The sequence below is a fragment of the Artemia franciscana genome, chromosome 11 (assembly GCF_032884065.1).
Source record: "Artemia franciscana chromosome 11, ASM3288406v1, whole genome shotgun sequence".
Lineage (NCBI taxonomy): Eukaryota > Metazoa > Arthropoda > Branchiopoda > Anostraca > Artemiidae > Artemia > Artemia franciscana.
The window spans coordinates 4,045,700-4,061,212 of NC_088873.1; the positions used below are offsets into that span (position 1 = coordinate 4,045,700).

Consider the following 15,513-nt stretch of genomic DNA (forward strand, 5'->3'; position numbering starts at 1 on the left):
CTTCACAATTTATATATTAATAAAATATTTTTATGAAAAAAGAAATTGAATGACTTCACATACCAAAAATAACACTATGCACAGTTTTAAGTAATCTTATTTTAGAAATAGCCTATTAATGAATGGTTCTGATTTTAAATCAGTTTTTTTATTAGTGTTTTTAGTTTCAGGAATTGGTTTTTAGGGTTACTGATAGATGGTTCATCAATGCATCTGCTTTGGGACAATTAGGACTGTATAAGCAGCAATAAAACTTCTGTATAAACATCCATACTCTTTATACAGAAGTTGTGAATTTTCACAATCTCTAGAGCATGCACTTTGGAATGGCTGATATTCTTCAGTTTCATTAGACAGTGCACCAAACTTTCTTTAATTGAATTCAAGCTATACTTTAACTGCAGGTAGCTGGTATATTGTCTTACTGCGGTTTTGTAACTATCTTAGAGTTTGAAATTCTGCTTCAAAATTTGGTTACATTTGAAGGTCCCTCCCCCCATTTTTTAAATACATCCAAAAGAGTCTTGTCATCCCATTTGTTTCAGTTGGGTTTTTCTCTGATAATCACAGCTTCAACCTAGGGCAAAAGTTCAAACTATCACATAGTAATCTTGCAAATGATTTTGCCATATTGCAGAAACATTGTTATAGAGCTTAACCCTTCTGGCAATTATATCTCTAATAGCCTTTACTCTCTCCTTGCATCAAATTTGATTGCAAATTTACCCTTTTTCCATGTCAATAAAACTATCTTTGTTCCCGACCAGTGTCAGAAACACAGTGTTTCATACACACAACACAGTTTTTCATTCTGTGTTGGCTCAAGTAATGCTAGCAATCCACTCATGAGAAATAGTTGTTGAATTTGAAAGCAAGAGTGGGAAAGAATTTGATTATCCTACTTACTGTTCAGAGTCTGATAATATATATCCTAAAATCTAAGTCCTTTACCACAATTTACAGGCTTGCTCAGGCTTAAGTTCAATTGACAAACCATAACTGATTACCTTCATGGACCATAACTAGACTGTTAAAAGACTTTTCTGGGCCATGGCCAGGGTTGCAGCAATTGCTGCAACCCAGTAATGAATAAATTTCAACCCATAGTAACCAAAAATGTAAAGATACTTTTTGAAAGAAACAGTCAAGTGACCTAAACTGCTGTTTGATGCTGATTCAGGAATAGTAACTATATTTTGATTAACTTAATGGTAAAAGTCTACTGCAAAAAAAAACAAATCATAAAAATTTGGAGAGATGGCCTTAAAACCTCCAAAAATAGACTTGGATGAAAATAAAAACTGCACAATAGGGATCACCATTGCGAAAATTCTGCAAAGGGTTTAGAACTCCCCCCTGACTTTCAAAACAAGGACGTCCCTCTTTTCCATGAGCAGCAAAATTTTCCCCTGTTTTTAATCAATAAACCATCAATCATTTTATCATTTTTGTTTGTTAGTTTTTTTTTTCACCGCTATCAGGGCACTAAAATATTATAAGAGATTTTTAAAGACTCATTTGAAAGTTAATTGCTATATATATGTGCTTCTTGTAGTTTGTTGAAGAAGGTCAGCACCTTCTTGTGGTTAACATCTTCTTGGGCTCCTTGGAGAGGGTCATGGCATTCTAGCAGTCCTCTTCAACATCAAAAAAGACTTTGAAAGCATCCCACATATTGACCTTATCTGGAAATTTCAAGACTTCAACCTCCCCAAACAAATATTAAAGTGGATCAAATCATTGCTCAGAAAAGGAGTCCAAAAAGTCAGAGTAGGTGATACCTTATCACAATATTCTAATGTGACCAGTGGAGTAATTCAGGGGAGTGTCCTTTGACCACTTCTCTTCATTCTTTTCATCAACAGTATAAGCACTGGTAGTGCAAGCATAATAAAATATATGCAGACGATACCAAGCTGTACAGAAAAGTAACAGGCTATACATACATCTCATTACTGCAGGAAGACATCAACAAGCTAAATTGGAAAAAAAATTCCAAGATCTGTGTATCAAATCAAAAGTCCTGTGGATAAGAAAGAAGGAAGATTTCCCAGAACCAAAGCTTATAATGGTGGACAAAATAGGATCAATAATACTTTTAAAGCTTGCAGACTCTGAATGAGATCTCGGCATAGTAATTGACCCCCAACTCAAGTTCCATGGTCAAACTGAGAAAATAGTTACCAAAGCTACTCAATTAGTTGGTTTGATTAGACAAAGCTTCAAACATCTTGATAAGCACACTTTCACCAAACTCTACAAAGGACTAGTCAGACAAACCATTGAGTACAGAAATATCATCTGGGCCCCAACTATAAAATAGACTCTGCTGAACTTGAGAAAGTAAAAAGAAAAGCAACAAAGCTTCTCCCAGGACTCAAAGATTTGAGCTATGAAGACAGACTATGTCAACTACAGCAACCCTTTCCAACATATAAGCGTCAACACAGAGATCAGATACAAGGCAAAGAACAACCTGGAGAAACTTAGCTTTGAAAATTACTTCCAGCAAGCTAAAGTTAAAACTACAAGAGGCCATCCATATAAGGTTTTCAAACCAGTGACTCAGAACAAAGCAAGAGCAAATTTTTTGAGCATCAGAGCAAATGACAATTGGAACTCCCTCCCTGAAACAGTTGTGAAAGCCAAGACACTAAATTGCTTCAAAAATGGACTTGATCAATACGGGAGAGAACATTAATATTCACATGACTGCTAGAACAAGAATTTAACTTTGGACTCGAATAAAACAAGAGCTAAGAGCCCAAATGGCACTTGTGTAGTGCCATGTGCCAACAAACTGTAGTAAGGAGCAACCCAGCTCAATACTAACCAAAAGTCTAAAAAAATGGAATTTTGATACCAATAGTTACATCAAAAGAATCACATTTTAATACTGAATTTAAATATATCAATGTCATCAAGTTTAGTCTTCCCATCAAAAGTTACGAGCCTGAGAAAATTTACCTTATTTTAGAAAATAGGTGGAAACAACCCCTAAAAGTCATATAATCTTAACAAAAATTACACCATAAAATTCAGCATATCAGTGAACCTTATTATAGAAGTTTCAAGCTCCTGTCTACAAAAATGTGGAATTTTGCATTTTTTGCCAGAAGACAGATGCATGTTTATTTGTTTTTTTCCCCAGGGGTGATTGGATCAAATCAGTGATCCTAGAATGTCACGAAAGGGCTCATTCGAATAGAAATTAAAAGTTGCCCTTTTTAAGTGACCAAAAAAATTGGAGGGCACCTAGGCCCCCTCCCACATTCATTTTTTTCCCGAAGTCACCAGATCAAAATTCTGAGATAGCCATTTTATTCACCATAGTCTAGGAACCTGATAACTATGTCTTTTGGGTGAACTTGCTCCCCCACAGTCCCCAAGGGAGGGGCTGCAAGATACAAACTTTGACCAGTGTTTAGATATAGTAATGGTTAATGGTAAAGACGTTTTCAGGGGGATTTTTTAGGTTGGGGGTGAGTACGTGGGAGGTCGTTCCATGGAGGAAGAAAATCTTAATGAAGGGGGCGCAGGGTAATCTAGCACTATTAAAAAAAAAACAATGAAAAAAGAAATGTAAAAAGTTTTTTTGACTGAAAGTAAGGAACAGAATTAAAACTTAAAACAAACAGAAATTATTTCACATATGAGGGGTTCACCTCGTCATAATACCTTGCTCTTTACACTAAAGTATTTTCAGTAATTTCAACTATTTATCCTATGGCCTTTGTAATTCAGAGGTTATTCTTTAGGTATAGGGACAAAATTTAAGCTTTAGTGTAAAGAGAAAGGTACTGACTAGGGGGTGAGCCCCCTCATATACATAATGGAAACATACACAAATAGAAGTTTATTATGTAAGTTACGTATATTTTTTACTATGAAAATGTTTGTAAAAAAATTAAAGTTCTAGTTGCCTTTTTAAGTAATCAAAACATTGGAGGGCAACTAGGCCTCCTCCCCCAATCCTTTTTTTTCTCAAAATCTTCCAATTAAAACTATGAGAAAGCCATTCAGCCAAAAAAAACAATATGCAAATTTTTTATTATTATTTATGTGTGGAGAGCTAAAACCAAAACATGCATTAATTCAAAAATGTTCATAAATTAAATAAAAAAAAACAATTTTTTTTAACTGAAAGTAAGGAGCAACATTACAACTTAAAACAAAACAGAAATTACTCTGTATATGAAAGGGGCTTTTCCTCCTCAACACCCCATTCTTTATGGTATAGTTTTTTTACAACTTAAAAAGTAGAATTATCAGAAAGAGTCAAACTTTATCATAAAGAGCAGGGTATTGAGGAGGAAAAGCCACTTTCATATACAGAGTAATTTCTGTTTGTTTTAAGTTTTAATGTTGCTCTTTATTTTCAGTTAAAAAAAACTTGTTTTTTTTTTTTATTTAATTCTATACTAGATCCAGCTAAGAAAAAGCTAAAGACTTTTCTTGTCTGTGATATATATGGTTGCAAAAACCACCACAACCTAGTAAAAGAAAAAAGTTTGACCACAAACTTAAAAATGCTTCCTGAAATTCATACTTTGAATTCATTCTAAAGGTTTTACTTTACCTAAAGCAGCCACTAAAAACATCACTTTCAGACACAATTACATTCTGTATGCAACTATGGTTGTTTTGTACTGCAGCTAAAATTGCTGGAATTAGTAATGAGAGTAACAATTATATTTTGAAAATAGCACCATTTTGGACAAAATGATGATCATTGAATACTAGTTTTAAAACTGGTTTCAGGTGGCACTCTTGAATGGTGAAACTGTATTTAAGCAGAAGCAATTTGAATTCAGATTTGAGTCCCATCTCCCAAGAGCTCTTTTATTTGGACAATATAAGATGTTTACTGCCACAAAATTGCTATTACAAGCCCTGAATTCAAATATCAGGGTCAATAAATAAAACAAGACAAACAAACACACAAAAAATCAAGAAAAATTAAGACTGGCAAAAATACTGCCAAAATTAAAATTATTAGACTTAAAAAGATAAAAAGAGGTAAAGTTAAATAAAATAAAAAACAAATAACAACTAAATATAAAAAACTAAATGGGCATAAAATAAAAAGATGGGAAAAACATTTAAACAAATACAAAAGATGGAAAGTGACTGTAACATATAATAAAAAGAGGGAGACTAACTGGATGTTTATTTTTCTGTAGAATAGGAGACAAATTGTTTTGGTAAAATACTAGTTTAGTGACTTTTTGCTATCTTGGAAAGGGGTTAGGTTAGGAAAAGGAAACTTTTGGGGATGAGTCTACAGGTTAAAGTATATCCCAGGAAGGTTTTTTCCCTCTAGAGGGCCCAGAAATTTGTCTACATGACAGGTCCTATACCTATTGAAATTTTGACAAAACAACATTTTATCTTAATTATCAGTTACCAGTTGCTTTTTCTCTGCCTTTAGTTTTGAAAATGCAATTCCTGTTATTTGAGTAGAATTCTGAGCAATATCAATGTTTTTTTTTTCAAAATTTAGGAAATGTATTTGCATATCTTTAAAACCTTATAAATTGGGATTGAGCAAAGTTGTGAAGCTGAAAACAATTTTTTTGTACTTTATTCAAGCAGAAAATCTATTTTGCAAGGTTTCACTTTTATAACACACATATTTTTAAAGGTCATCAAAGGTGAGGGCCCCCTAGAGGAAGAAAGAGTGGAGATAGGTACTTCAAAATACCTTCCTGGGACATAATTTAGCCTAATTTAGCCATAATTTACCATCTTCAAAAGTTTCATTTTCCTCACCAAACCCCTTTCCAAGATAGCAAAAAGTCACTAAACTAGAATTTTAACTTAGTTTTTCAAGGTACAGCAGTAACTGGATACAAGGTGTGAACATGTTAGGAAACAGTGCAAGGAGGGTGGAACCTAGGTAAGGATTGTGTTGAAAGAAAAAAGGGTTTTGTGCAAGGGCTTATTGTTTGCATTTAGTGTTTAGCATAGGACAATGGTAATAATATATGAATTCCTGTACCTAATTTAACTAGATGTTCATAGGGCTTTAACATAAAGTCTCTGGGCTTTGACAGGTACACAAATTTTACTCTTGATTGCTCTTCAACTGCTGCTTTTTCACCAAGAAAGTCTTCATATGATGTAAATTCTTTCACATAATAGTTTTCTTTTCTCATTTCGTTATAATAGGAGGTGTCCTCTATAGGCTCATGAGGAACATCCAAATACTCATGATGGTCCTGGTCTTCTTGCATGTTTACCTCAGAACACTCAACAACAGGCTCTGTCATACTTTCCTCATATACAGTATTTGTGTCAAGGCAATCAGTCTGCTTTGTTTCACTTTTTGATGAGACACTGTAAGTTCTAATTTCGGAACTAGCATCCCCAGCTGTATTCATGATATTTTGAGTTAGCCTACTTATTGAAATAGAAAAAATTGAAATGACGCACGGCAGCAGTTTGAAAATTTGCTGGTATTATGAAATCCTTTAATAGTCAAATTAGCTGCATTTCAACTCAAACAGTATCGTTGTCGACGCCCTAAACAAAATATGTGTACTACAGACCTTCAACTGAAATAATTTAATCTGGTACTTGTATTTGCAAATCTTTGGTTTTTCAGACTGTTAGCAGGCACTAGGACTATTATATATACCCTAAGACATCCAGCTACCAGACCCTTTTTTTGAATTGTATGAAAGGACACATAAACATCTTTATCACATACTTTGTGTTTGTGGTAGACACAACGAGGAATTATATCCGCGTTCTTTAGTGTTTGACTTGTGCTGTTTTATGCCAACATGGAATAGGAAATGAATGTAATTTTTGGCAGTAATTTCAAAATAATACTTCAATATCATGTAATAATGAATATTCCAACTGCCAATTTTAATTCAGTTACTTGATTGACTTTAATACTATTTACCAATCTTAAATACAAACAAACTTTGTCTCGAGCGTCTTTTTGTTGCACTTTTGGACTGTCTCCTTTGCATGTTTAGGATCAGCTGTTTGTAAAATGTGCGGTAATCCACCTGCTCTTATGTTGCAGCAAATCATAACCAGAATTGTCTTGCCATTTAATCTTTGGTCTGCCAGAACAGTAGCTATCATACACTTTATCTTTGACGAGGTCTTTTGCCAGTTGTGACTTCTCCAATCGATGAGCAGGGCCACGATTCCCAAGTTGCTGTAGTGATAATTTCTGTGAAGATGTTAAATGTAGAACAGCCAAAGCACAGGGTAGTTTTTCATAGTTGAAAAAAGTTTGAAGGAATAAAAATTTAAGACTGTTTACAAAGATTAGGATCTTGGAAGCCATAGTGACGAGAGTGGGTGAATACAGTGCTGAAGCATGAGGGCTTCGAAAAATGTAGAACCTGATTTCTAATAGTAAGCAGTAAGAAGAGTGAGGTTCGATTACGGTTTCTAGGGCTGCAATGAGAGAAAAGTAAAGATAGCTAAGGCATGTTTAGCGGATGAAAAATGACAGATTGCCAAAGATTATCCTTTCGGCCAACAGTCTAGAGCTAAATAAAAAGCAGGTCGTCCGTGGTTTGCGTAGTATGATGTCGTAAAGGAATATTTAAGGGAAATAGGAACTTCCCTGGAGGCCGCAAAGAGGGAAGCTTTTAATAGGTTAGGAATGACAAGGATTGTGCTTAGCTGTGAGGTATTAGTAGTAGTAGCAGTAGTATTTCTTCTGCTGGGTGGCTAGTAAAGCTAATTTGTTGGTAAATTTAGCAGTCATTTTTGCCTTTCTTTTGGAGTAGTGCTGTCAATGCTTTTGCTCATGTTTTTGTGAAATAGGTTCTTGTACAAGCGTCAAAACCCTTTTTATGAAGCATGTTCTCTTGCATTTTGGAATCAATTTTGAGAACCTCAAATAGAATACCGTCAGGTCCATTGATATTGTTATTCTTGATCCTACAAATGGTATCTTTAGCCTCAACTGATTATGTCAGGGGATCCGGGTTGCACTCCAGTTAGGAATTTTGATAATACAGCAAAATTGTAAGAAAGAAGCGGGCTCAAACTTTCAACAAGTTTGTTTTTCCGTCTTTCATTAATGTTCTTGCTGAGGCAAAGGGGCCTAACATCCTTATGGTGGAAATCAGGGTTGATGGTTTTCTGGACAGTTTTTCAAACTTTTTGTACACCCTTTGTGTATTTTTTTGGATTTCTCTCGGATTTCATTTCTACAAGATATTCATAAACATCTTTCCCATCAATATTCGTTGGATTCTTTTGTTCATGTTTGTACTGTACTTTTGTGTTCCTACTAGTTGTAAACATTCTTTTTTGCATAGTCAATGGTTTTATTTTTTATGCAAGGCTTTTAAGTCTTTGATTTTTGATCTAGAATTTCCTTGGCTGGATCAACAAGTACGGTATTCGTTTGTCAGGAGCCAATAGCGAGGTAACTGATTTAAGAGGACCAAGACTGTTTTCAAATACTGGCAAGGAAACTGTGTGCATAACTGATGGTTCTATATGGTTTTCAGTTCTAAATCTGGATATTTTCATTTTGTCGCAGGAACAGTCCTAAGTTGGACTTTGGTAATTGAGTTCATTGCCTTAGCGTGATTTGAGCCAAGGTCTTTTCCAAGGTCTCTGAGCCGTCACAGGACTGCCATTACTAAAATTAAAGAAAAAACACAAGAGATTAGTCCACCTTATATTTTCAATGGGTTCCTTGAATTTTTAGTTCCTATGTCAACAGGAAAAAAATTATATTTTTTCCGTCGTCGAAAGACGGCCGAATTTTCCAATGGAATAACGACTGCGTCGATAGAAAATTAACGAAATGCAGGTTGGTTTCTGAGATTTAGGGATCATTTTACATTATACCGAAAGGCAAGGATTTCAAACTCATAACAAGATGATTAATAATAATTAGAGTAGGCCTACATTTGAATAAACAGCTATTTACTATAATTAATGCATAAAAGATGTACTTTCCTGTAGGATGGCCAAAATCAATAAATTTATCTCTTGATGGGCGCTTTCAACCCTGTCAAAGTGGATTGGCTACTAACAGGGACAAGGATCTATTGAGTTTAACATACGAGGATGCAATCTACATCTTGAATTGTAAGGTAAGTTGGACACTATTAAATAAGAATGGTAAAATTTTATTTAATTGACTTCTTGCTATCTCAGAAAGGGCTTAGGTTAGGAAAAGAATCTCTCAGGGATGGGTCTACAGGCTGAAGTTGGCCTATATCCCAGGAAGGTATTTTAAAGTACCCACCTCCACTCCTTCTCCCTCTAGAGGTCCCTGAAATTTGCCTACATGACAGTTCTATACCTATTGAAATTTTGACAAAACAACATTTTACCTTAATTTTCAGTTACTAGTTGCTTTTTCTCTGCTTTTAGTTCTGAAAATGAGATTCCTGTTTTTTGAGTAGAATTTTGAGCCATATCAATGTTTTTTTTTAATTTAGGAAATGTATTTGCATATCTTTTAAACCTTACAAAATGGGATTGAGCAAAGTTATGGAGCTGGAAACAATTTTGTTGTACTTCAGTTAAGCAGAAGATCTATTTTGCAAGGTTTCACTTTTATAACAAACATATTTTAAAGGTCATCAAAGGTCAGGGCCCTCTAGAGAGAGAAGGAGTTGAGGTAGGTACTTTAAAATATTTTTCCAGGACATACTTTAGCCTGTAGACCATTCCCTAAAAGTTTCATTTTCCTTACCTAAACCCTTTCCAAGATAGCAAGAAGTCAATTAACTAGAATTTTACCATGAGAATTTATTCAATTTATAAGCTTATGCTAAATTTTAATAATAGTTGTTTTCCAGTAGGAGACATGCTATAACAAAAGAAGACATTTTGAGATTGCTAATTTTATATTCATATTTGTGGTTTTGTTTTTCTCTTGTTTTTGAGAATTCATCTGTAGCCTCCTCTCCCTGATGGTTTCCAAATAGCTCTAGGCTGTGAAAACTAACTTAAAAATGGTGAAATTTTTACTTTTTAACATGCAACAAGAATCAATTAATTATAACCTATTTTCATCCATTTTTTAAAGTCATTTTTGGATAATACAGTTGCATTTTCTTTTATCTGAAATACAGCTAAACTATCTGATTTTAATCAAATCTGAACCTGTTTTTCAAGTTTATCAGTGAGCAAGTCACTCATCATTAAGAGCATCCCAAACAGTGCACCATGTCCTATTGCACTATTCTCTATCAACAGCTGACATTATTCTGGGACTATATTCTGGCTAAGTGAATTCTATAGGCTAAGCACACAGGTGGAAAAAATTTGTATTCCAGCCTGGTTTTTGTGCATTTCTGGTAGAGCTTTATGGGGTGCCCTTTCTTTCTTAAAGAATTATCTATCTATTATAGGTCTGGGATAATATCATGGTCACAGATTAAATTTTACATAAATAATACATTCTTTTGCATATGTTCAGAGCCATTCAAAGGGGAGCAACCAAATCAGCTGACCCAGGTGTTGCATTAAAGGGGTTGCCCATGATGATCAATTTTTCACTTTGATTTGACTTTCTTGCTTGTATTTGAATTAAGAGAGGGGGCAATATGCTTAACTTTCTGATGGGTACCACAAACCCTTGGAACAGTTCTGTTTATATTGACATGTAAGACATGGTATTTTGAGTGTTTGGTGGCTGGTTAGGTAGAATATGGCAAGTTTTGATAACCCCTTATACATTTTGTTGTTGGCTGCTGTACAGGTTTTAGAATTGATTGCTTAAGCCAGTTAACTGGAGTAGTAATGCACATCCCAAATCTTAATTTTTGGTGGATCATTTTAGTAGCTTAATAATCACTTTTGGGGATCTACTGTAGAATATCCTCTTTGTTATACTGAGAGTTTAGTTGGCTTTGTCTATTGCTGACTGCATGTGTAGGCTGCATTTTAGCTTGTCATCAATTATGACTTCCAGATGTTTTTGCTGTGGCTATTCAGAGCTCCTAAGAAAAATGGGTAGTATCTATTAGGCAAGTAAAAGCAGGATCTGAAGAGCCTAGCTGGTCAACTAATTATAATTTCCGTAGTGCTTACTAAGCAAACTTATGAACAATATTTTATTCCAAAACTTAACATAGCTGACCCTTGGCCCTCCATTGCCTGGCTCTTCCTCCACCCCCTACAAAAATATTAATGATACTTCATTCTTAAGTTAAGGGAGCTGACCCCAGGCCCTCAATGAACCCCCTCCTTCAAATTTCCATCAGTAATTTATTCTGAAACTTATTGGATCCGACCCTCCAAGGTCACGTTGCCCTCCCCTCAACTTAAAAACAACCTAATTAAAAATATTCTGTTCCAGAATTAACAGTAGCTGACCCCTGTCCATCCATGGACAAACCCCAAAAGAAAACAAATTATTAACAATATTCTATTCAAAAAATATGGGAACTGATCCTTGGCTCTCCAAGGCTTGAACCCATCTAAAAAAAAAACACTTATCAACAATATTTTATTGCAAAAATTATGGGAGCTAACCCTTGGCCCTTCACGGCCTTACCCACCCCTCTCTGAAAAAAACTTATTCACTATTTTTTTAGTCATAAAAAATGTTTAAATTCCAAAAAATATGGGAGCTGATCCCTAGCCCTCCATAGTCTGACCACTCCCCCTCTAAACAAAATAAAATAATGATTGTTTATTCCAAAACTTATGCAGGATGACCCTTGGTCCTCCATGACCCAATCCCCCCAAAATTATTAATTATATTTTATTCTAGAAGTTATGTCTGCTGACCCCTGACCCTCCATGGCCAGACCCCCCCCCCCAAAAAAAAAAAGATTGTTTGCAATGCTTTCTCTGTGGCAACTCAGTAATGCATATGACAGAGGAGAAGTTTTCTGGGGGGATTTGAATGGGAAATTTTTAGATGTAGTGGGATTTTACAGGAAGAATTTTCTGTTGCAAGTTTTCTGGAGGGAATACATCTAGCACCACAAGATGGTTACAAAGATTTGGTGTTGAACATGCACAACAACTAATAAAAAAGGTCACTATAACTATATATGCCCAGAACAGTCTTTGAAAGAAGCAATAAAATAAAACTGAAAAGCTCATCATTTAAAGTTTTTTATTCTCACACACAACAGCCATACTTAAAACGAGGTTAAAACACTTACTTTGCACTGAATGTTAAATTTTTTGCTGCAATATACAAGTAAATTCAATATTTTGCTAATCCAATATTTATTGAATCTGTTTTCCTTCTTTCATTCAATTTCTGTAAATTATCCAATTTTGTCTGTTTTTAGCATGCAATATTACTTGATCATAGGTGTGTTTGAAAAGACTAAGGGTATTAATTTGTAGTGGAATGTAAGGGTATTAACCTTTTACACAATGTATCACTAGAATTTACTGAAGACAAATTATATTATAAATATTTTCCTTTGTACTTATTATAACATTGAAAATAAAATTTACAGTAAAATTTAATTTTTGACTGATGAGCTTTCAGCAATTAATATCATTATATATCAAATATTTGGTTTAATTTTATCAGCTCTTTCCATGATTGTTCAATACAAATATAATTTCGCTACAAACAAGAGTTTGGCTACTGCCCCCTTCCATTACTGAAAAGTCTAAGGCATATGTTTTATTGGTGCTTCACTGAAAACAAACTATATTATAAATATTTTCTTTTTTAGTTATTACAGCATTGAAAATGAAAATAAAATTACAGTGAAATAAAATCTTGAACTGATGAGCTTTCAATAGTTAATATATAAAATACTCAGTTTGAAATGATTAGTCATTTCCAAGACTGTTCAAGACATATATAGTTTTCAATAAAGTGCCAATGATACAGAAGGTTTTAGACTTTTGCAGTTAGGGAAGGAGGCAGAACCCAAACTTTTGTTTGTAGTGATTTTTGCTCGTTTTAATCTTGATTTGCATATTCAATTAAAATTTTACTCGTTTTAAAATGTACTTATTCGTTTATATTAGTATCTTTTGTGTGTTCATTTTCTATGATTGTTTATTTAATTTTATTTGTTTTGGGTTTCATTTATACTTTATTAGTAATTTCTGGTCATTTTGTGTTTAAATTACTGTAGGTTTTTATTTTTTCTCATCTCAAGTTTAATATAGGTTTAACTTTTCTTTGAAGAACTTTTTTTTCTGAAAGTTTTTTTTAATTAATACAAACAAATGGCAGTTTAGAAACAACAGAGAAACAGTAATGATGGTTCCAGAAGCTGAGCTTTTTCAAAGCAGCAAATAAATAAATATGGACAATCCAAAAGGTAATAAAACATCAAATTTAATTTATTTTTATATGAAAATAATTAAATGGCCATAATTGTTGTAATAATAATAGGCTAACAATATTTCACAGTAAAACACAGTAATGACCATTATAATAACACTTCTTTATACTGCGTTCACTAATTATATAATTTGCTTAGTTGATACCCTGTTTTCAAAATATCTTAATTATAAACTGTTGCATTGGTTTTGTAAAACATTGGATTTTTTTTTTATATTTGAAAATAATGTGCAAAGTTTGTTAATGGATGAAGATAAAAACTTTATAGATTTTCTGTTATTTGGTAATTTTTTTTTGGTAAATACAAAAAAACAGTATGTTTTAAGACTGGTTTGATAACAGCTTTACACTGTAGAAATATTTATAAACGATAGTGAGATCTAGTCTTCTTGACAAATTTTTTTTAAATATTAAATATTTTTAGTATTTATATATATATATTGTTATACATATTATATATTTTTATACTAGCTCTTGGGGTGGCGCTACGCGCCACTCCAACACCTAGTTGGTTGGGGCGCTTCGCCAACCAACACCCATCCCCCCAAGCCCCCCACGCGTGTAATTCGTTACGCGCCATTGTAGTGTCCCACCTGTGAATATATATATATATATATATATATATATATATATATATATATATATATATATATATAATATATATATATATATATATATATATATATATATATATATATATATATAAATTTATATATATATATATATATATATATATAAATATATATATATATATATATATATATATATATATATATATATATATATATATATATATAAATATATATATATATATATATATATATATATATATATATATATATATATATATATATATATATATATATATATATATATATATATATATATATATATATATATATATATATATATATATATATATATATATATATATATATATATATATGTGGTTTTAGCTACGTAAAACTTAGATATACACAACATTCTTTGCTGTCCCATTGTCTGTGCATATAAATAGATTGTCAGGTTTACCGACTCTTGAACATGCAACATATAATTGTCCATGGGAAAAACAATCCGTATTCAGATCTATACCTCATTATTCTAATGATTGCCCTTGAGCTTTGTTGATGGTGATTGCTAATCAAACATTCCCTGTGTCCCGGTCGTCATTTATATATATATTTTCGTATTCGTTCATATTTGTTTATTTAAATAGCTATTGTAGCACTCAAAAATGAACGCTAAATTACGCTACTTTTACAATTACAAAATTACAATTAACACTTGTTAAATGCTCTTACGAAATATGGTACAAAGGAGTTTGCGAATCTGTTCGTACGGTACTTGACTGGTTCTAGTTTGTTGTAATGCCTAGTATGTCTGCTAATTGATGCGGATGGTGGAAGTATGGATCGGTGCTTCTCGTTTGTTAATAGCGCGTTTTTGGACATGTTCTAGTTCATCTGCCATGTAAACTATGTTCTGAGTTTGGGAACCCCAAACGGGACAGCAATACTCGAGGAAAGGCCTGATGTAGTTTGTATACGCCAGCAGGAGCTGACGATCAGAGAAGCCTAGCCTGTGCATACTTGTTAAACTCTGGATTGAATAGTGGCCCTTGGGCACAATATTGTCTACATGCAGCTTAAATGAGCAGTCACTTGTAAATGTTACGCCAAGGATTGTTGCAGAGGAAACAATTGGAAACAGAGCATCTGGGATAGTGATATCTCGCTTGAGTGGATTAAATCGTAAAACTTTTGATTTCTGTTCATTCACTTGTAGACTATTCGACTTACACTGGTTGATGAAGTCTGTGAAGAAAGTTGGGTCAGACTGCTGCTTTGTCACTGCATTTTCGACTATACATTTGAGAAGTGTAGATAAGTCATCAGCAAACTTGAAACGCTCTTCAAATTCTGCAAGGATAGGGTTAACGGTAAGAAATAAAAGAGCAGCTAATTTCGTTCCTTGGGGGCATCCACAGGTTAATTCTGACCACTCAGAGTAGGTATCTTCTGCAAACAAAGGGTAAACTGATTGCCGTTTCCCTTGTAAAAATTCTCTTACTAATAGTAGTATTTGTGTTTTAGCTCCCATTTCTTTCAGATTAGTTAATGCAGTCTTGTGTTTGATAAGGTCGAATGCTTTTCGGTAGTCCGCCAGAAATAAGTCGACAGTACTATTAGAAGTGTCCAACCACTGGACGATTAAGTGATACATTCGCACTAGAT

The 15,513-nt window shown here is 33.5% G+C and overlaps 2 protein-coding genes across 2 annotated transcripts in view; one reads left to right on the forward strand and one right to left on the reverse strand.

Annotated features, from left to right (window-relative positions):
• The window catches only part of LOC136032703 (uncharacterized), a 69,717-nt gene extending 63,266 nt beyond the window's left edge, over positions 1–6,451 (reverse strand). Inside the window, exon 1 of the mRNA XM_065713007.1 lies at positions 6,002–6,451. Within this exon, the coding sequence (XP_065569079.1) occupies positions 6,002–6,383 (382 nt within the window). The 5' untranslated portion in view covers positions 6,384–6,451. The remainder of the gene's footprint in view (positions 1–6,001) is intronic.
• A 2,395-nt stretch (positions 6,452–8,846) lies between these two features.
• The window catches only part of LOC136032704 (guanine nucleotide exchange factor subunit Rich-like), a 131,123-nt gene continuing 124,456 nt past the window's right edge, over positions 8,847–15,513 (forward strand). The window contains exon 1 of the mRNA XM_065713009.1: positions 8,847–9,086. Coding sequence (XP_065569081.1) covers positions 8,940–9,086 — 147 coding nt within the window. The 5' untranslated portion in view covers positions 8,847–8,939. The remainder of the gene's footprint in view (positions 9,087–15,513) is intronic.